A 19,899-nucleotide genomic window follows, 5' to 3' on the forward strand; every position below is an offset into this window, starting at 1 on the left:
GACGGACGGTCGGTCGGACTGACAGACAGACAGAGAGACAGAGAGACAGACAGACAGACAGACAGACAGGCAGACAGACAGACAGACAGACAGAAAGACAGACAGACAGACAGACAGACAGAAAAAGTGTGCGTTCAGTGATCAAGCAAGGGACGGGTTGATGACATAAATGCAACATCAGGCAAGTGAACAATTAGAATCCAAATTGCAGTGGTTTCTTTTTGTACAGAAACACATCTGAAAAAAAGAAGAAAACTATTACGGAGGTAAATATAATGAGTCTGAGAACGTCGGGTCTGAAAGTAGATCGAGCTTTTTCTTCTTCTTCTTCGTTCATGGGCTGAAACTCCCACGTTCACTCATGCTTTTGCACGAGTGGGTTTGTACGTGTATGACCGTTATTACCCCGCCATTCAGGCAGCCATACGCCGCTTTGGGGGTAGTAGATAGAGCTTTCAAACAGAGGTTTTAAGACAGAGATTATACTGTACTTTGCTTTGATCCAACTCGTTTGTAAAATACTGTTCACTCCTTTGTTTTGCAGAAGAAAAGTTACAAGTATTTTGTCCCTAGTGCCAGAACTTCGGAATTTCCCGACTGAACATCTATACTGTGATGTCAGTCTTACTCGCCAACATGTCACCAAGTCCACAAGTTTTCAAATAAATGTGTTTTGTGAGTATTGCTCAAAGGTGTGGGATTTCAACCCGACCTTATAAAACAAAATATACAGACAAACGCGCATGCGCCCATGAAAGTAGGCCTTAACACAGACAGCTGGGACTGGTATTTATTCATAGTTATATTGGATTATTGCTCGAATTCAGAATAATAACAAGCACGCGTATGCAAGCACGTATACACACAGCCAAAGAGACGAACAGACGGACACACAAACACACTAACGCGCAAGCACTAACGCACGCAGGCACACACACACACACATTCACGAACCCTCTCTGTCTCAGTCTCTCTCATTCTCTCTCCTCCCTCTCTCTCTCTCTCTCTCTCTCTCTGTCTCTCTCTCTCTCTCTCTCTCTCTCTCTCTCTCTCTCTCTCTCTCTCTCTCTCTCTCTCTCCCACTATGCTTTCACCCTTGTATGTTTTATCTCTCAATTATGTCCCCTTGATCATTCATATTCAATGTTTGCGACTTGATGACATACCGCTCTGAACTGTGTTAATCTCGCTTGTTTGCTGCATGATCATGTTTCAGTCATCACTCTTTTATGTGCAGATTTGTCAAATCCAAAGATTTCTGTGCGCAACACAACAGCCTATGTTGGTGAAAAAGAAATGTGGATTTGTACTGTTGCTGAATTTAGTATTGTCAACGACTATGATGGTTGGATAGATTGGACCTTAGGCAACGGCACTCATCTGCCACATGAGGTGAAATTACTCAATTGTTTGTGTAAAGAGAGAGAGAGAGAGAGAGAGAGAGAGAGAGAGAGAGAGAGAGAGAGAGAGAGAGAGAGAGAGAGAGAGAGAGAGAGAGAGAGAGAGAGAGAGAGAGAGAGAGAGAGAGAGAGAGAGAGAGATAGAGAGAGAGATCCAGCCTTCGCCCAAAATATGGAAACAACACACACACACACACACACACACACACACACACACACACACACACTACAAACAGAATCACACACACACACCCACACACAGACATACACACACACACACACACACACACACACACACACACACACACACACACACACACACACACACACACACAGCACTTAGTACATGTATTGTGTTAGTAACATATTTCATTTTCACAGCACCAGGACATTGTACCCCAAAAGACAGCCCTCAGTAACAGTACGATGTCATTGTAAGTATGTGTGTGTGTGTGTGTGTGTGTGTGTGTGTGTGTGTGTGTGTGTGTGTGTGTGTGTGTGTGTGTGTGTGTGTGTGTGTGTCGGTGTGTCTATGTGAGTTGTGTGTGTACGTCTACTCGGATGTGTATTTTACAAAAATACAGAAAATAAAGATAACATACTCTAACATTGACAAAGTAATTACAGAAAATCAATCAAACAAACAAACAAACACACACACAAACAAAATACAACATTTAGTCAAGTAGCTGTCGAACTCACAGAATGAAACTGAACGCAATGCAATGTTTCAGCAAGACCGTAGCATCGTCAGTCCACCGCTCATGGAGAAGGCAGTGAAATTGACAAGAAGAGGGGGGTAGTAGTTGCGCTGAGAAGGATAGCACGCTTTTCTGTACCTCTCTTCGTTTTAACTTTCTGAGCGTGTTTTCTTCTTCTTCTTCTTCTGCGTTCGTGGGCTGAAACTCCCACGTACACTCGTGTTTTTGCACGAGTGGAATTTTACGTGTATGACCGTTTTTACCCCGCCATTTAGGCAGCCATACGCCGCTTTCGGAGGAAGCATGCTGGGTATTTTCGTGTTTCTATAACCCACCGAACTCTGACATGGATTACAGGATCTTTTCCGTGCGCACTTGGTCTTGTGCTTGCGTGTACACACGAAGGGGGATAAGCCACTGGCAGGTCTGCACATAAGTTGACCTGAGAGATCGGAAAAAATCTCCACACTTAATCCACCAGGCGGCCGCGGCCGGGATTCGAGCCCTCGACCTTCCGATTAAGGGGAGGTGGGCCAGTGCACTACCTTTTTTTTAATTTTGAATGTTTTATTGTGTCTGAATGTTATTTTATGAAAGAAATGAACAAATGATGACAAAGAATAGTCACTTTTTGTATTTTCGGTTGCTGGTTTTTGTTTTACGCGACAAAAACGGTCAAAATACAGACAAAAGTGGAGTACAGGAGATACACGGATTTTCATCAGATGTGATTGTCACACTTCTAATTATTGTTTTATTTTATCCTTCTGGGTATGCTCTAGGGGATTACGAAGCAGATCTTGTTTATTATATTTATATTTGGAGTTAGGAACACTTCTTTGTTACAACTGTCAAACTTTAGGGTAACGCTTGCGAAATTATTTTTTGAAATAATCTGGACATGACTATAATAAAATTTCAGCAAAATCCCTTCGTAATCCCCCAGAGTGTTATATTCTGCACAAACTACAAAAGAAAATATTGCTCTAGCTGAATTACAGCCAGAGAAATCGCGTAACCCAAGACGTAACCGTAGGCAAAATGGCTAAACTGAGAAAAACGACATTTAAGATTGAACACCACAGAAACACTATTGAAACAGACACACAAGGACAAAACTGTGTTATGAATGAACAGCTTAGTTTATTTGAATTGCAAACTACTTAGCCTTTAGCACGCCAGCAGAGAATTTATGCGTCCATCCCTTCTTTCCCTCTGTCAACCAGCATGGGGATACTGCCCCAGCGCTAAACGTGTATCAATGACCCGATTCTCGTTTGTATTTGCATGCGAGAATAACGGTATTTTTAACGGTAACTTACTTGAGCCAGAACGAGACTTATTTCCTTCCGTTATCTCGTCGATTTGTTGGTTTCCTCGAAGTTTTCTGCTTTTGTTTTTACATCGATACAGTACTTTGGTGCTTCGACAAGCAAGATGGAGGATGATGAGTTTGAAACTTTCGTTTGAGTTGTTTTTTGACAACAAATCGTACGTGGAATCTGAACGACTTACTGAGGAAGCTCTTCGCAATGAACTGTGTATCGCGGTGAAGAAAATGACACAGTTCGTCAAGACAGTGACGGAATTTACGAAAGTGCAGATTGATACAAACAGTTGCTGATCCAGTTTCGTTCGGGAAATGGCAGGCCCAGCAAACATTACCGATAATCTGACTGATGTTGGATACTTTCTCCTGTTTTTGTTTTTTTGCGTAGCAAATGCTCAACTTGCTTGTCGAGGAGATACTGCACAGAAGCTGACTCAAATTCAGCGCAAAGCAAGCCAGTGCCGAGACGTAAAAAGTGTGCTGCATGGCGTGTTCGGAAATGGCGACCTGTGGATCTGCGTGGAGATCAAAGCTTTCCTCTGTATCGGAAACACCGACAGAATCCAAACTTTGGCCTAGTACCAGCGGAACTACTTGTTGTTGCTAACCGAACTAATAAAGACATTGTCCTCTTTCTTATTTCGAGCCATTGTTATCGTATCAAAGGTTGTTTCTCAAGGAAAAATTCGCTTTCGGTTGTCACCGATCGTTTGATGTGTAACCAGGATGTTGTAAAACCGAGTGAACTTCGGGTGTTCCCGTCATGGCCGAGAGTCTCTTCGGTAGTTTCCGTATGCAAAATTCGTAAGCTGAGCATGCGCACTCACAAAGTAAACTGGTTCCCGATTTCGGTTTATGAAACGAACCAATGGATGTCGAGTACCTTCCAAATAAGGACATTTCCGTTCGATTACGATTGCTGCCTTTGCAACGGACAAGTGGCTGAGTGAATGGAACATTCATCAAAACACTGAGGTCATGTTATAGGTCAAGAGCTGCTGCGCAGTTTCGTATGTCGTGAATGCACTGTTTTGCTGAGGACAAAGCCGTAACTAGCCTTTGAAATGAGACATTTTTTGGCGGGGGAATATCGACTACAGAAGACAATCAATGCCACACATGTTCACATTTTGTCTTTATTGACAGATAAATAGGACACTTTTGACAAAAACACCGACACACATGGATGATAGGTTTGTTATGGAAACATAATCTGCTAAAATACCCAAAAGAGTGTTTTGAACGATTTGGTCAATTTTGCACTGGCCCACCTGCCCTTAAGAGGCCGACGTCTTACCACCCCGCCACAGCGCCTGTCTGAGCGTGTTTTGAATCCAAACATAGCATATCTATATGTTTTTGGAATCAGGAACCGACAAGGAATAAGATGAAAGTGTTTTTAAATTGATTTCGAAAATTTAATTTTGATAATAATTTGTATATATTTAATTTTCAGAGCTTGTTTTTAATCCAAATATAACATATTTATATGTTTTTGGAATCAGCAAATGATGGAGAATAAGATGAACGTAAATTTGGATCGTTTTATAAAAAAAATATTTTTTTTACAATTTTCAGATTTTTAATGACCAAAGTCATTGATTAATTTTTAAGCCACCAAGCTGAAATGCAATACCGAAGTCCGGGCTTTGTCGAACATTACTTGACCAAAATTTCAACCAATTTGGTTGAAAAATGAGGGCGTGACAGTGCCGCCTCAACTTTCACGAAAAGCCGGATATGACGTCATCAAAGACATTATCAAAAAAATGAAAAAAACGTATGGGGATTTCATACCCAGGAACTCTCATGTCAAATTTCATAAAGATCGGTCCAGTAGTTTAGTCTGAATCGCTCTACACACACACACACAGACAGACACACACACACACACACACACACACACACGCACGCACGCACATACACCACGACCCTCGTCTCGATTCCCCCCTCTACGTTAAAACATTTAGTCAAAACTTGACTAAATGTAAAAAGAAGGAGAGAAAGAAAACGGTTTATACATTCCCAAGCATCTTTCTTTTTTTCTAATTGTTAATTTGTGTGTGTGTACCAGTGAGTGTGGGTGTGTGTGTACCAGTGTGTGTGGGTGTGTGTGTGTGTGTGTGTCGTGTATGTGTGTGTGTGTGTGTGTGTGTGTGTGTGTGTGTGTGTGTGTGTGTGTGTGTGTGTGCTTCCGTGCCTGCGTGCCTGCGTTTGTGCGAGCGTACGTGCGTGTTTGTTTGTGTGAAATTGCAGGTTCAACTTTACGAGTCAACTGCAGCTGATTCTGACGGAACCCGACACAGATTTCACCCTGGTCTGTGAAATCCGACACAGGTTGCACGAGGTTATTTCAAGGTCATCACTGCCTTTCAATGTCAAGATCAAAGCCAAAGCTACCAATTATTCACAAGTCACAACCGCCATTGTTTCTGGTGAGATTTTTTTGACAACATGTTTTTTTCTGGACGTTTAAGTTTACTTTAATTACAAAGGAGGCTATTTGCAAACATATTCTTCGTATTTACCTAAAAGTCTGATTGACTGTTGCAGGATGATCTTATCACATGTAAAAGCCTGGCAAGATCACAGATGGTGAGACGCACAGTTTACTTCTACTTCTTCTTCGTCTGCGTTCGTGGGCTGAAACTAGTACACTCGTGTTTTTTTTGCACGAGTGGAACGTTTTTACCACGCCATTTAGGCAGCCATACGCCGCTTTCGGAGGAAGCATGCTGGGTATGTTCGTGTTTCTATAACCCACCGAACTCTGACATGGATTGCAGGATCTTTTCCGTGCGCACTTGGTCTTGTGCTTGCTTGCGTGTACACACGAACGGGGATAAGCCACTAGCAGGTCTGCACATAAGCCTTGACCTGGGAGATCGGAAAAATCTCCACACTTAACCCACCAGGCGGCCGCGGCCGGGATTCGAACCCTCGACCTTCCGATTAAGAGGCCGACGTCTTACCACTCCGCCACAGCGCCCGTCGACTGTTTACTTATACACTGGGTGTTCGTGAACATCGTCATTTCACTTTAAAGGTATCATCCTTACAGCGCCACAGATCTTTTCAGGCGTTCATTTGGAATAAAAACAGTTTATTACCTGGACACATGGCACCAATCACAGGTTTGTGTTTTGGACTGACATTTATTTTGCAGATTTACAAGGTGTCACAAATACAATCAATTCAACGAGGAATTTGCATTCGGCAATAAAAGCGGCTACGCTGTTGGTTTTCGGTACGTGTTTGTCGCGTGTGGCAATGGAAGTGATGTGAGTTACTGAACGTGATCGCTCACAGGAAAAGAATCGCTTTTTGACTCACATGCGAAGCAAAAGTGAGTCTATGTACTCAACCGAGTCGTCCGTCCGTCCGTCCGTCCGTCCGTCCGTCCGGCCGGCCGGCCGGCCGGCCGGCCGGCCGGCCGTCCGGAAAACTTTAACGTTGGATATTTCTTGGACACTATTCAGTCTATCAGTACCAAATTTGGCAAGATGGTGTATGATGACAAGGCCCCAAAAAACATACATAGCATCTTGACCTTGCTTCAAGGTCAAGGTCGCAGGGGCTATAAATGTTGTCTAAAAAACAGCTATTTTTCACATTTTTCACATTTTCTCTGAAGTTTTTGAGATTGAATACCTCACCTATATATGATATATAAGGCAAAGTAAGCCCCATCTTTTGATACCAGTTTGGTTTACCTTGCTTCAAGGTCAAGGTCACAGGAGCTCTTCAAAGTTGGATTGTATACATATTTTGAAGTGACCTTGACCCTGAACTATGGAAGATAACTGTTTCAAACTTAAAAATTATGTGGGGCACATGTTATGCTTTCATCATGAGACACATTTGGTCACATATGATCAAGGTCAAGGTCACTTTGACCCTTATGAAATGTGACCAAAATAAGGTAGTGACCCACTAAAAGTGACCATATATCTCATGGTAGAAAGAGCCAATAAGCACCATTGTACTTCCTATGTCTTGAATTAACAGCTTTGTGTTGCATGACCTTGGATGACCTTGACGTTGGGTCAAGGTCACATGTATTTTGGTAGGAAAAATGTGTAAAGCAGTTCTTAGTGTATGATGTCATTGCTAGGTTTAGTTATTTGGTCATGTCAAGGTCAAGCATGTGAGTCGTATGGGCTTTGCCCTTCTTGTTAATTTAATCGTGTGTATCTTTTTCCCCCTATTTTGCAGTAGTGACAAACTCCACAAGGGAGGCTTTGCTTCAGGTTGGGAAGAGCAGGCAATTACCGGACTCCAGGCATCGTACGCTAAAAGGTAAGTCATAGTAAAGTTACACGCCTTCTTCACCCTGTGAGTCACCATGCATCTAGGATAAAGATAAGGATAAGATTTCATAGAGTCCTGTGGGGTTATCCTCATGGAAATTCGGCCTGCTTTCTTACATGGGGAAGCGAGCTGCCGTACAGCGCTACCCATTTTTTTAAACTATGTTTTCCTGCATGCGTGTATTCATGTTTCCAAGCCCTGAGACTATCGCTGTGAACTTGGGTTCTTTATCGTGCGCATGCGTGCATACGAAGGTGTTCGGACACCAATGAGAAAAAAAGTTGACTCTGGGAAATAAATCCCTCGCCGAACGTTGTGATGGAACCCAGGCCGATAGCGACAACTGGTTTTGATATTTGCGGCGGCATGCTATTTATTGTTACATCAATAACTCTTGTTTTTCAATGATTTACTCGAGATATGTTCACGGGTACACTGATTCACAGAAACCCGTGTGTTTCATTTTTGCCCAGCACAGGCCTGTTCTCAACTGTTTCGATGCAAGTGCTCATTGCAGTGGTGGGGATTGTAGATGCTTCTTGTCTCGTCATCGTTTTCGTCGTGCGACGGAATGCCATGTCTTTAACTACTGAATGTAAGTTATGTTCTGTCCGTTTTCAGTGACTTTTTTTCATCTCTCTTTTTACATTTAGTCAAGTTTTGACTAAATGTTTTAACATAGAGGGGGGAATCGAGACGAGGGTCGTGGTGTATGTGTGTGTGTGTGTGTGTGTGTGTGTGTGTGTGTGTGTGTGTGTGTGTGTGTGTAGAGCGATTCAGAGTAAACTACTGGACCGATCTTTATGACATTTTTCATGAGAGTTCCTGGGTATGATATCCCCAGACTTTTTTTTTCATTTTTTCGATAAATGTCTTTGATGACGTCATATCCGGCATTTTGTAAAAGTTGAGGCGGCACTGTCACACCCTCATTTTTCAATAAAATTGATTGAAATTTTGGCCAAGCAATCTTCGACAAAGGCCGGACTTTGGTATTGCATTTCAGCTTGGAGGCTTAAAAATTGATTAATGACTTTGGTCATTAAAAATCTGAAAATTGTAATTAAAATTATTTTTTTATAAAACGATCCAAAATTACGTTTATCGTATTCTTTATCATTTTCTGATTCCAAAAAACATATAAATATGTTATATTTGGATTAAAAACAACCTCTGAAATTTAAAAATATAAAAACTATGATTAAAATTAAATTTCCGAAATCGATTTAAAAACAATTTCATCTTATTCCTTGTCGGTTCCTGATTCCAAAAACATATAGATATGATATGTTTGGATTAAAAACACGTTCAAAGAGTTAAAAAGAATAGAGATATAGAAAAGCGTGCTATCCTCCTCAGCGCAACCACTACCGCGCTTTTCTGGATTGTTAATGTCACTGCCTTTGCCACGAGCGGTGGACTGACGATGCTACGAGTGTACGGTCTTGCGGAAAAAATGCAATGCGTTCAGTTTCATTCTGTGAGTTCGACTGAGCTTGACTAAATGTTGTATTTTCACCTTACGCGACTTGTTTGTTTTTGTTGTGGGGTTGTCTCGAGAGGTTTCTGAGAGTTGTCTATTATACTTATTTTTGTCAACGTTTTTTCAACGAAGGTAAGTCATGTCATTATCATTTATTTATTTCGAGAGAGTGCGAAGTCATTGATTGCCGACGAATGCAACTTATGTTCTGTCCTATACTAAAGTTAAAGGCACATTCCTTCTCTTGAAAACAGATCAGCACACCGTCTCAGATCTGGCAATGTTTTATTGAATGATAAGAGCATCCCTGCATGTGGCCACAAACAAGTTATGAACAGCCTGGGTGCTCTCAGTGGTCAGTGGGATTTTTGTGACAAATCAATAAAGCTCATAGTGTTTTTTGAATAGATTAATACAAAATAATAAAATAATCTAAAACTTCGCAGCAAGCTGTCAGGGCGCATCCAATAGGAAGGTTTCCGCCAGTTATCTCTTTGAGGTTTTGGGTGCTTACAGAGTACCGTGCCCCTTGCGGGGGCATCAAACATCGAGGTCACAAGCAGGGTCAAGGGGAAGGTCGGCTGGGCGGACAGGAGACTACAATAGGAAGGTTTCCGCCAGTTATCTCTCTTTGAGGTTTTGGGTGTTTAGAGAGTACCGTGCCCCTTGCGGGGGCATCAAACATCGAGGTCACAAGCAGGGTCAAGGGGAAGGTCGGCTGGGCGGACAGGAGACTATTACATAAAAAACATGCCGTTCCATTGTTACCTTTCAGGTTAGGTTTCTTCATTGTACTGTGTTTATGATGTATGTGCTCAAGTAGACGATCGCTTTATCCGATGTTACGGTATCCGGCGAAAGAAACGCAACTCATTCGCGCCCACTGTTGCAAGTGATTTTTCATTATTTTCAAATTGTCGTAAAATATGAACCAGATAAGGTAAATCAAAAAGAAAAACAGATTCGTGGATTATATTTTACTGGCTCTAGGATTAGTGCACATACAGCTTGATTCGTTAGTTCATAAACTCACCACATCCGCATTCAATTACATAAACACATGTTGTTCCATTCTTACCTTTCAGGCTAGTTTTCTTCACTGCACTGTTTTTTTTAATGTTTCTGTATGTGTAGTTTTTAGTGCGTGTGGGTGTGTGTGTTGCATCTTGTGGTCCTGTGTTGGACACGTACAGAGCCACATCAATAAATGCTGTTTTATGATGTTAAGTTCATTGTCTGTGTGTCTATGTTAGTGGATGAAGTCATTCTCAGAGCGGACAAGAAACTTCGTAACTTACGTGCCGGGACAGCTGACCAACGTCAGACGAGCAACAAAAAGGGGATGTCAAAAACCGAGTAAATACACTTTTTTTTCTCCCCGGAAGTATGTGGGGAACCGCTCCTTTGCAAGCATGTTGAATCAAACGGGCAGCAAACGCATGCAAAAAGACAGGCAGAAAGTTAAACAGACAGACAGGAGGGCACACACACACATAGACACGGACACCCGACCCCCCGCCACACACACACACACACACACACCGACACGCGCACACACACCGACACACACACGCACATACACACACACACACACACACACACGCAGACAGACAAACAGACATACAGACAAAACGCACGCACGCACGTAGACACACACACTCACACACACACACACACACACACACACACACACACACACACACACACACACACACACACGCACAATTAAATAACTGCTACAAATGATCAATCATTCTATTTCAGATCATCAGCATCTTTCCCAGCGTCAGCAGTATCAACCGCCGAAGGCGTTGACACATCAACCACTGCGAGGATCTATTAGACATCACAACACACACACAACAATAGCCATCGGCCAATACCCTTTGGCTGCCACAATACCTATCATTTATAGTTCCTGCTATCATTAAAAAAACAAATACTCTGGCAAGGGAAACAACCGCTGTATATAGCCTTTTGGATTTCAGAAAGACGATTGTCTCCCCTGGAGACCATTTTCTCAGTGTTGAGTTGTAATTGATCGAGTTATTCTGGAGAAGCTATGTTTTCGTTGTTTGAATACCACAATGAGGATTCAATAAACAGCATGCATTCTGCTATTAACTCCATGATTGTGTCTATTTGGTTATTATATGAGTCGAGATACAAAAATGGGTTTAAAGTATGGGTCGCGAGAAATTGTTTTCGCTGCAGAGCAGGATTTTGTCACTGAAAATAACAACCCACAAAGACCAAGTCATGTTTATCGTCCGCCCAGAATACTTTCTGTGGCGGCAAGATGCTATCATTACGCGGATAAGAACAACTACCCCCTCCCCCCAAAAAAAAACCACACACACAAAAACACAGAAGAAAAGACAAAGACACTCATTTTTCATTTTCATTTCCATTTCTTTTCATTTCATTTTTCATTTCATTTTCATTTCATTTTCATTACTTTATTGTCCCATCGCTGGGAAATTCGGGTCGCTTCCTCCCAGTGGAAAGCTAGCAGCAACGGAGTCGCGCTACCCAGGTGTCTGCGTGTTTAGGTGTATTCAGCCACCTGCACTTATGGCAGAATGACCAAGGTCTTTTACGTGCCATTGTGATGACACGGGGGTGGGACATGGCTTCCGTCTCTGGGTCTGCACATAAAGTTGACCCGTGTCCGTCCCGGCCCGGATTCGAACCAGCGACCTTTCGATCACAAGTCCAGTGCTCTACCAACTGAGCTACCGGGCCGACACAAACAAAAGCTACGCATAGTTCGAGACAAAATCCTCTTTCTCGCCTACCAAGAGATGACTCCTCAAGGGCATAATGTTTCTATTACAACTTCATGTGTAAAGTCCTCCCCAATGATAAAAAATAAAAAAATCAACAACAAAAAATATATACATATTTCAGCAAAAATTAGTTGAACAGACTATAATATATAAATGCATATACATAAATAAAACGAAAGGAATTGATTAATCTATTATTAATATAAACTCAAATAAAAGGAAAAAACCCAATATAAACAACAACAACAACAACAAAATAAAGCATAATGGTCTATTCTACACCCGGATGCCTTCAGATCGTCCATCTAGAACCTCCTCTTCACGGGCAGAATGCTGTCATCAGGACTGACGGTCCACGCAACTCCGTCCAGTCCGAAATGACCACAGGGAGGCTTGGAGGGTCTCTGCCAGGGCCAGCGTCTTGATGCCTTCTTAGGCGCGGAAGGCTTGGACGCCTGGACCTCTGCTTGTGGTGGTGGTGGGGGTGGAGACTGGTTTACGATGATTGACGTTCTGAAGTAGTTTGCCCTTTGAAGAAGATAAGATAAAATTAAATAAGATAAGACTAATTTAATGTTCATTTTCATTGTTTATAAACATGGACATTATTTTGTCTTTTTACATTTAAAATGGTTATGGCTGTCGGAATAATGGAGTTGTTAACAATATTCTTACGGGCCATAGGAACCCTGATGGCAGTGCTTCAAACTTGCAATGGAGAGGGTGTGATTGATCTGTCAGAATTTTGAAAGCTTTCTTTTCGAGAACTCTCAAGAAAGACAGCAGAGGAATAAACACCATATCTTCTTCTTCTTCTTCGTTCATTGGCTGAAACTCCCACGTTCACTCATTTATTTTTGCACGAGTGGATTTTTACGTGTTTGACCATTTTTAACCCCGCCATTCAGACAGCCATACGCCGCTTTCAGGGGAAGCATGCTGGGTATTTTCGTGTTTATATAACCCACCGAACTCTGTCTGACATGGATTACAGGTCTTTTTCGTGCGCACTTGGTCTTGTGCTTGCGAGTTGCGTGTACACACGACGGGGGATAAGGCAATAGCAGGTCTGCTTCACGCGACTTGTTTCATTTTTTTACAAACAACCCATACACACTTGACAGAGTTATTTCGTCTTATTGACACGCAGCTGACCTGCAGACCCAGTGAGCCAGAGCCAGCACAGCCAGCAGAGCCGTTGCCAGGACAGCCACCAACAATAATTATCGTCTATTGACTATCTTCTCACCTGCAGACCCAGAGAGCTAGAACCAGCACAGCCAGCAGAGCCGTTGCCAGGACAGCCACCAACAATAATTATCGTCTATTGACTATCTTCTCACCTGCAGACCCAGAGAGCTAGAACCAGCACAGCCAGCAGAGCCGTTGCCAGGACAGCCACCAACAATAATTATCGTCTATTGACTATCTTCTCACCTGCAGACCCAGAGTGCCAGAACCAGCACACCCAGCAGAGCCGTTGCCAGGACAGCCACCAACAATATCGCCAGGATGGGGATCCACTTTGGCATGCCTGCATCAGTGCACAAAGCAAACATTAAGAGGAGTAAGGAACGAACGGTATTTCTCAGCCTAGTCTTACAATCTGTCCCTGCTTAAAACTAAGACACAAAGATGGAGACAATGAAAAAAGGGACAATCGTAAACCGACACGACAACAAAACAGTTATAAATGTCAACGCTAATCATACAGTATTGCAAACTACTAAACAAACCTGTTTACCCCCAACACTTTACAAGAGTAACGGTCAACATTTGTAATCTGATAAACAAAGTAGCAACATCAGCAACACAAACCTAACTGTAAGCACACTTGAAAATCGTAGTCTGGACTCGAATGGCGGAATGGAGTATTGTACGTGTCCCAAAATCCAAACAAAAAGTAATACATTACTCCAAAATAGTTAGGGTAAACAGGTCTGACTACATTACCCATACAAATAGCTAATGCATAATAAAACATGAAGGGCTGATGAGGTGATGGTAAGGAGAAGGAAGAGGAGGTGATGGTCAGGAGAAGGAAGAGGAGGTGATGATAAGGAAAAGGAAGAGGAGGTGATGGTAATGAAGAAGGGAGAGGAGGTGATGGTAATGAAGAAGGGAGAGGAGGTGAAGGTAATGAAGAAGGGAGAGGAGGTGATGGTAATGAAGAAGGGAGAGGAGGTGATGGTAATGAAGAAGGGAGAGGAGGTGATGGTAATGAAGAAGGGAGAGGAGGTGATGGTAATGAAGAAGGAAGAGGAGGTGATGGTAATGAAGAAGGAAGAGGAGGTGATGGTAAGGAGAAGGAAGAGGAGGTGATGGTCAGGAGAAGGAAGAGGAGGTGATGATAAGGAAAAGGAAGAGGAGGTGATGGTAAGGAAAAGGAAGAGGAGGTGATGGTAAAAAAAAAGAAGAGGAGGTGATGGTAAGGAGAAGGGAGAGGAGGTGATGGTAATGAAGAAGGGAGAGGAGGTGATGGTAATGAAGAAGGGAGAGGAGGTGATGGTAATGAAGAAGGGAGAGGAGGTGATGGTAATGAAGAAGGGAGAGGAGGTGATGGTAAGGAGAAGGAAGAGGAGGTGATGGTAATGGAGAAGGGAGAGGAGGTGATGGTAATGAAGAAGGGAGAGGAGGTGATAATAATGAAGAAGGAAGAGGAGGTGATGGTAATGGAGAAGGGAGAGGAGGTGATGGTAATGAAGAAGGGAGAGGAGGGACTGAATGAAAAGAAAACAATGAAGAGGCGGGTGTAGGAAAAGGGGAAGGGGGAAAGGAGGAAGAACAATTCGAGAAGGAAGAAAAGGAGAAAGTGAAACAGAAGGTGGGAAAAGAGACGGCGAACAGGCCCTCGGGGGCGTCAAGCACTGATCAATCAAGCCAGGGCAAGAAGAAGAGAAGGAAGAAGTGAGGGAGGAAGAGAGACGAGGAAGACGACGTGAAAGAGGGAGAGTAGAAGGGATGGAGAAAAAAAAGGAAAGAAGAAGATGAAAACAGGGAAGAGAGGGCGAGGAAGAAAGGAGACGGAGGCGGAGAGAACGAAAAAGAAGAGAATGAAATAGACAGGGAGGAGAAGGAGGGAGAGGAGAAGAAACAGGGGAGGAAAAACGGAGAGTAAGAGGAAAAAAGGAGGACCACGGGGTAGACTTTTAAGGCATAGAAGAATTGAGATGTATAGGAATGGCGAACAGCTAATTAGTTTTTATAATGAAAAACAACAATGTGCACTTTTCATTCCGACCACCACTCACAATACCGGCACGGTTGGCCTAGTGGTAAGGCGTCCGCCCCGTGATCGGGAGGTCGTGGGTTCGAACCCCGGCCGGGTCATACCTAAGACTTTAAAATTGGCAATCTAGTGGCTGCTCCGCCTGGCGTCTGGCATTATGGGGTTAGCGCTGGGACTGGTTGATCCGGTGTCAGAATAATGTGACTGGGTGAGACATGAAGCCTGTGCTGCGACTTCTGTCTTGTGTGTGGCGCACGTTAAATGTCAAAGCAGCACCGCCCTGATATGGCCCTTCGTGGTCGGCTGGGCGTTAAGCAAACAAACAAACAAACAAACCACTCACAATCTAAAGAAGCAGAGATGATGCTACTTTAAGCTGTTGACATTACCATCCAGTTTCTGCCCACGCATTCGATGACCTTGACCCCTACCCCGCTCTCACAATCTAAAGAAGCAGAGATGCTACTTTAAGCTGTTGACATTACCGCCCACCCCCCCCCCCCCCCACCTTATTTGGTATAGAAATCAAGTGGTAAGTGTCTACATTTTTCAGGAGATAGTTAATTTGTCTCAAGTGTTTATAAAATGATATACCTTGTACAGGCTGCGGTTCTGGTTTAATGGGCTCGCACTCGAGCGGAATATCAGGAGTCCAGTTTCTTCCCACGCATTCGATGACCTTGACCCCTACCCCGCTCTCCTTAAACCCCGGTTTGCACGTGTACTCGACGACCTGGAAACAAGAACATAATCAAAACACTGGCCAAGCGACATATAATCCTGCTTTCGCATTCGCTTTTGTTTTGATTACCTTTCCGCTGTCATTGTATCTGTCTGACGATAACTTGCATTGTGATGTCCACAACGACAGATGTCTACAACAACAACAACAACAACAACAACAACAACAACAACAACAACCGACAGACAGACAGACAGGCAGAACCACCCACCCATCCACACACTCACTCACTCACTCACTCACTAACTAACTAACAAACTTACCAACTTACCAAAAAGTTAACTCACTAACTCCCACTCACCCCAGGCGCAATAAGCCGCTGCGTGGTGTCCACTCCGGTCAGTACCCAAGTATTGCGACATTTAGCCTGGTTGATGGGGTTGGGGGTGGTCGTAGTTGTGGACTTCGGGGTGGTTGACACTGGAACAAATAAATGTTGCAGTTTAACATTGATGTTAGTAACCTTTTACCAAGCGGCTAGCAAAGCAACTGAACAAGCCATCAATGGTCAACTCCCAAAGCAGTGACCAGAAAACTCAACGGCAGTCTGGAGGAGCTAGCGAATGAAGTCTCACCACTTAACTCACTCACTCCCTGGCTTTGTCAAACATTGTTAACTCAAGAATTCGATATCCTTTACCCTTGATCACTCACCCACTAGTATAGTCGTCCTCCTCGCTAACTCCGTTAACAATTTCACCCCTTCATAACTCGTTCACTCACTCACTTTCCCTCTCTCACTCCCAACTTCCCTCCCTTCCCTTCTCACTCATCCATTCCCTCTGACATCCGCTCCTTTCAACACACTCACCCCTTCTTTTCCTCCTTCCCTCCCTCCCTCCTTCCCTCCCTCCCTCCCTCCCTCCCTCCCTCCCTCCCTCCCTCCCTCCCTCCCTCCCTCCCAAACCTGCTTAACTCGCTCCCAACTCACCCACTCACTTCCCTCCTTGTCTCACCCACTGACTCCCCTCCTTGTCTCACCCACTCACTCCCCTCCTTGTCTCACCCACTCACTCCCCTCCTTGTCTCACCCACTCACTCCCCTCCTTGTCTCACCCACTCACTCCCCTCCTTGTCTCACCCACTGACTCCCCTCCTTGTCCCACCCACTCACTCCCCTCCTTGTCCCACCCACTCACTCCCCTCCTTGTCTCACCCACTCACTCCCCTCCTTGTCTCACCCACTCACTCCCCTCCTTGTCTCACCCACTCACTCCCCTCCTTGTCTCACCCACTCACTCCCCTCCTTGTCTCACCCACTCACTCCCCTCCTTGTCTCACCCACTGACTCCCCTCATTGTCTCACCCACTGACTCCCCTCCTTGTCTCACCCACTGACTCCCCTCCTTGTCTCACCCACTCACTCCCCTCCTTGTCTCACCCACTCACTCCCCTCCTTGTCTCACCCACTCACTCCCCTCCTTGTCTCACCCGCTGACTCCCCTCCTTGTCTCACCCACTTACTCCCCTCCTTGTCTCACCCACTCACTCCCCTCCTTGTCTCACCCACTCACTCCCCTCCTTGTCTCACCCACTCACTCCCCTCCTTGTCTCACCCACTCACTCCCCTCCTTGTCTCACCCACTCACTCCCCTCCTTGTCTCACCCACTCACTCCCCTCCTTGTCTCACCCACTCACTCCCCTCCTTGTCTCACCCACTCACTCCCCTCCTTGTCTCACCCACTCACTCCCCTCCTTGTCTCACCCACTCACTCCCCTCCTTGTCTCACCCACTCACTCCCCTCCTTGTCTCACCCACTCACTCCCCTCCTTGTCTCACCCACTCACTCCCCTCCTTGTCTCACCCACTCACTCAAAACTTAATCGACTTCATTCCTGAATCACAAAGCTATACTAGCCATTCACTCTATCACTCCCACATTGTCTTACTCTTTCTCTCCCCGACTCCTTACACTCGACCTTACTGGCTCTTTACCTTCACTACCTTCCCCGTCTTCAATCCTCCCTTCCTAACGAACTCCCTCTCTCCCTTACCCACTCCTTCCATCCCCCCTCCACCACAAAACAACCCCGTCCTCCCTCACCAATTTACGTACCGGACGGAGAGGTGTCAGGAATGACAGAACTCGGCAGAAGTGACGTAGCAAATTCCTCTGTCGTCATCATCGTTCCCGTCATCATTGCGGTCATCGATGCCACATCAAAAGACAGCGTCGCAGTTTCGTTCACAGGCGAAAGCGAATCTGTGATCAGAGTACTATTCTGGTCAAAAGTTTCAGAGAGATCTAAGAAAACTGACGAACTTTCTGACAGTGTTAGAGACTGAGATGTCGCTTCCTCTGTTGTTGATACTGATGATGCTGATGTTTGAGGTGACGTCGGTGGAAGGAGTGGCGGTGTTGCGGTAGTGGTGGTAGTAGTAGTAGTAGCAGTTGTTCTTGTAGTTGTTGCTGTTGCTGTATTGCCATCGATCAGTGACGTCATGTCTGTTGATAGTTGTAGATCATTAGAACCATCTGTGACGGATATGTTTTGCTGATCTGATGATGACGTCGATGTTGACGGTTGTCCAGGCAATGATGACGTATCAAATGACGTCATCAGAGATCCGGTGACGTCAATCGTTGAGGCAGAAACTAGTGGTTGTGCAGTGATTGCCAGTAACAGGATGGATGCAGCATTCATGGCCAATAAAGCACGTGTTGCTGAATAACTTCGTTGCATAATCTGCAAAGGAAAAATCACATCTTTGACTTTTAAAAGATGACAGAACTGAGTGAAAGATAACCGAAGAAATTACAAGCACATAGGGGTATTCGCCTAGAATCACAAATAATCTCTTCGAATAAACTAAATGATATGTTCTTTTTAATAAACCGCAATGAAGTACATTCAAGTTGGTGACTTTCGAAAGGCAGACAGAAAAAACAATCAGTCAAAAAATAACGATACATGAACCTATTCGTCAAAACTCACAATGAATAATAACGTTTTTTTTTAAACAAGTAAAGCATTTGTTTCAGAAATAGACATCGAAGTTTTATTTGACCAGATTCACGCCTAGTTACATTGATTGTCATTTGATTTATTCATTTATGTTTGATTTCTACAAAATACAGTGTTTGTTTTCATTATGATCGATGAGCAACACAAGACATGATTATGCACCAGGATTCATGCTATCAAAATGTTTCCGCTTCGGGGGAGTACAGTCAAAATCATGATGTGATTAAGTTATTGTCGTGTGTTTTTCTTTCTTCTGGGTGTATATTCATATCTTCAGTTTACTTACAGCAAAAGAGACTTGTCTGGCAAAAAAACACACAAAAAAACCAAGCACACAAAAAACCAAAAAAAACCCCACACGAATTACATTATGTTTGTGTTTGTTTCTTTGCGTCTGTCTGTACTGATACCCGAACAATGAATTATTGCAGCGTTTATTCATAGTCGATGTACAGTTATATAGAAATAACAAAGCGTCGAAAGTTACTCACTTCTTGTAGATCACAGAATTTCCTTGGGCGTTGTAGACATCTGCTTTTTCACCCCTCAAATGTTGGTACATGTGTGTTTCGTTTGGAATATCGCTTTCTCGTGCCTTTTCGGGACACGTTGCAAATGTTTAATCAAGAGTGTTGTAAATGTATTGTAAGCAAATACACTTTGACAGAAATCAAACGGTAAGAAGTTCTTTACTTTTTCTGGTTGTTAGGGTAGATTGGAATCATAGTATAGAGTAGAATGTTGAGTGCTTCTCTTTGTATTTTAGTTTCTGATACTCTTTCTTGACAAATCGCTTATCAAGTGTGTTGTAAATCTGTTGTAGGCGAAGACCCTCAGACGAAAATACGAGAGATAAAAAAAATTTAGCTAAAGACGTCTCTCTTTTCTTTATAACTATCGATACTTCGTGAATGTGTGCTTAAAAGTATGTTGTAAATCTAATTGC

At 43.7% G+C, this 19,899-nt stretch overlaps 2 protein-coding genes across 2 annotated transcripts; one reads left to right on the forward strand and one right to left on the reverse strand.

Moving 5' to 3' along the window:
• The first annotated feature begins 525 nt into the window (after positions 1-525).
• Positions 526-11,227, forward strand: LOC138973206 (uncharacterized). Its single transcript, XM_070345913.1, has 8 exons — positions 526-675; positions 1,238-1,392; positions 1,782-1,834; positions 5,688-5,866; positions 7,647-7,730; positions 8,221-8,337; positions 10,479-10,581; positions 10,990-11,227. The coding sequence occupies exons 2-8, from the start codon at positions 1,297-1,299 to the stop codon at positions 11,066-11,068; spliced, it is 711 nt and encodes a 236-aa protein (XP_070202014.1). The 5' UTR covers positions 526-675; positions 1,238-1,296; the 3' UTR covers positions 11,069-11,227.
• A 427-nt stretch (positions 11,228-11,654) lies between these two features.
• On the reverse strand, positions 11,655-19,519 carry LOC138973207 (uncharacterized). The gene is made up of 6 exons (XM_070345914.1): positions 19,445-19,519; positions 18,044-18,674; positions 16,287-16,405; positions 15,838-15,976; positions 13,452-13,548; positions 11,655-12,542 (listed from the first exon to the last, which is right to left on the reverse strand). The coding sequence occupies exons 2-6, from the start codon at positions 18,669-18,671 to the stop codon at positions 12,320-12,322; spliced, it is 1,206 nt and encodes a 401-aa protein (XP_070202015.1). The 5' UTR covers positions 18,672-18,674; positions 19,445-19,519; the 3' UTR covers positions 11,655-12,319.
• Between the last annotated feature and the right edge of the window lie 380 nt (positions 19,520-19,899).

This window comes from Littorina saxatilis, linkage group LG8, assembly GCF_037325665.1.
Source record: "Littorina saxatilis isolate snail1 linkage group LG8, US_GU_Lsax_2.0, whole genome shotgun sequence".
NCBI classification, from domain to species: domain Eukaryota; kingdom Metazoa; phylum Mollusca; class Gastropoda; order Littorinimorpha; family Littorinidae; genus Littorina; species Littorina saxatilis.

Bases quoted from the DNA above. Each gene is read 5' to 3' on its own strand.
- LOC138973206 (XM_070345913.1), top strand. From the start codon at position 1,297: ATGTGGATTTGTACTGTTGCTGAATTTAGTATTGTCAACGACTATGAT. The intron at 8,338-10,478 runs GTAAGTTATGTT...TGTCTATGTTAG, and splicing joins CATGTCTTTAACTACTGAAT to TGGATGAAGTCATTCTCAGA. The intron at 10,582-10,989 runs GTAAATACACTT...ATTCTATTTCAG, and splicing joins AAGGGGATGTCAAAAACCGA to ATCATCAGCATCTTTCCCAG.
- LOC138973207 (XM_070345914.1), bottom strand. From the start codon at position 18,671: ATGCAACGAAGTTATTCAGCAACACGTGCTTTATTGGCCATGAATGCT. The intron at 16,406-18,043 runs GTACGTAAATTG...TATTTGTTCCAG, and splicing joins TCCTGACACCTCTCCGTCCG to TGTCAACCACCCCGAAGTCC. The intron at 13,549-15,837 runs GTATATCATTTT...GCACTGATGCAG, and splicing joins AGAACCGCAGCCTGTACAAG to GCATGCCAAAGTGGATCCCC.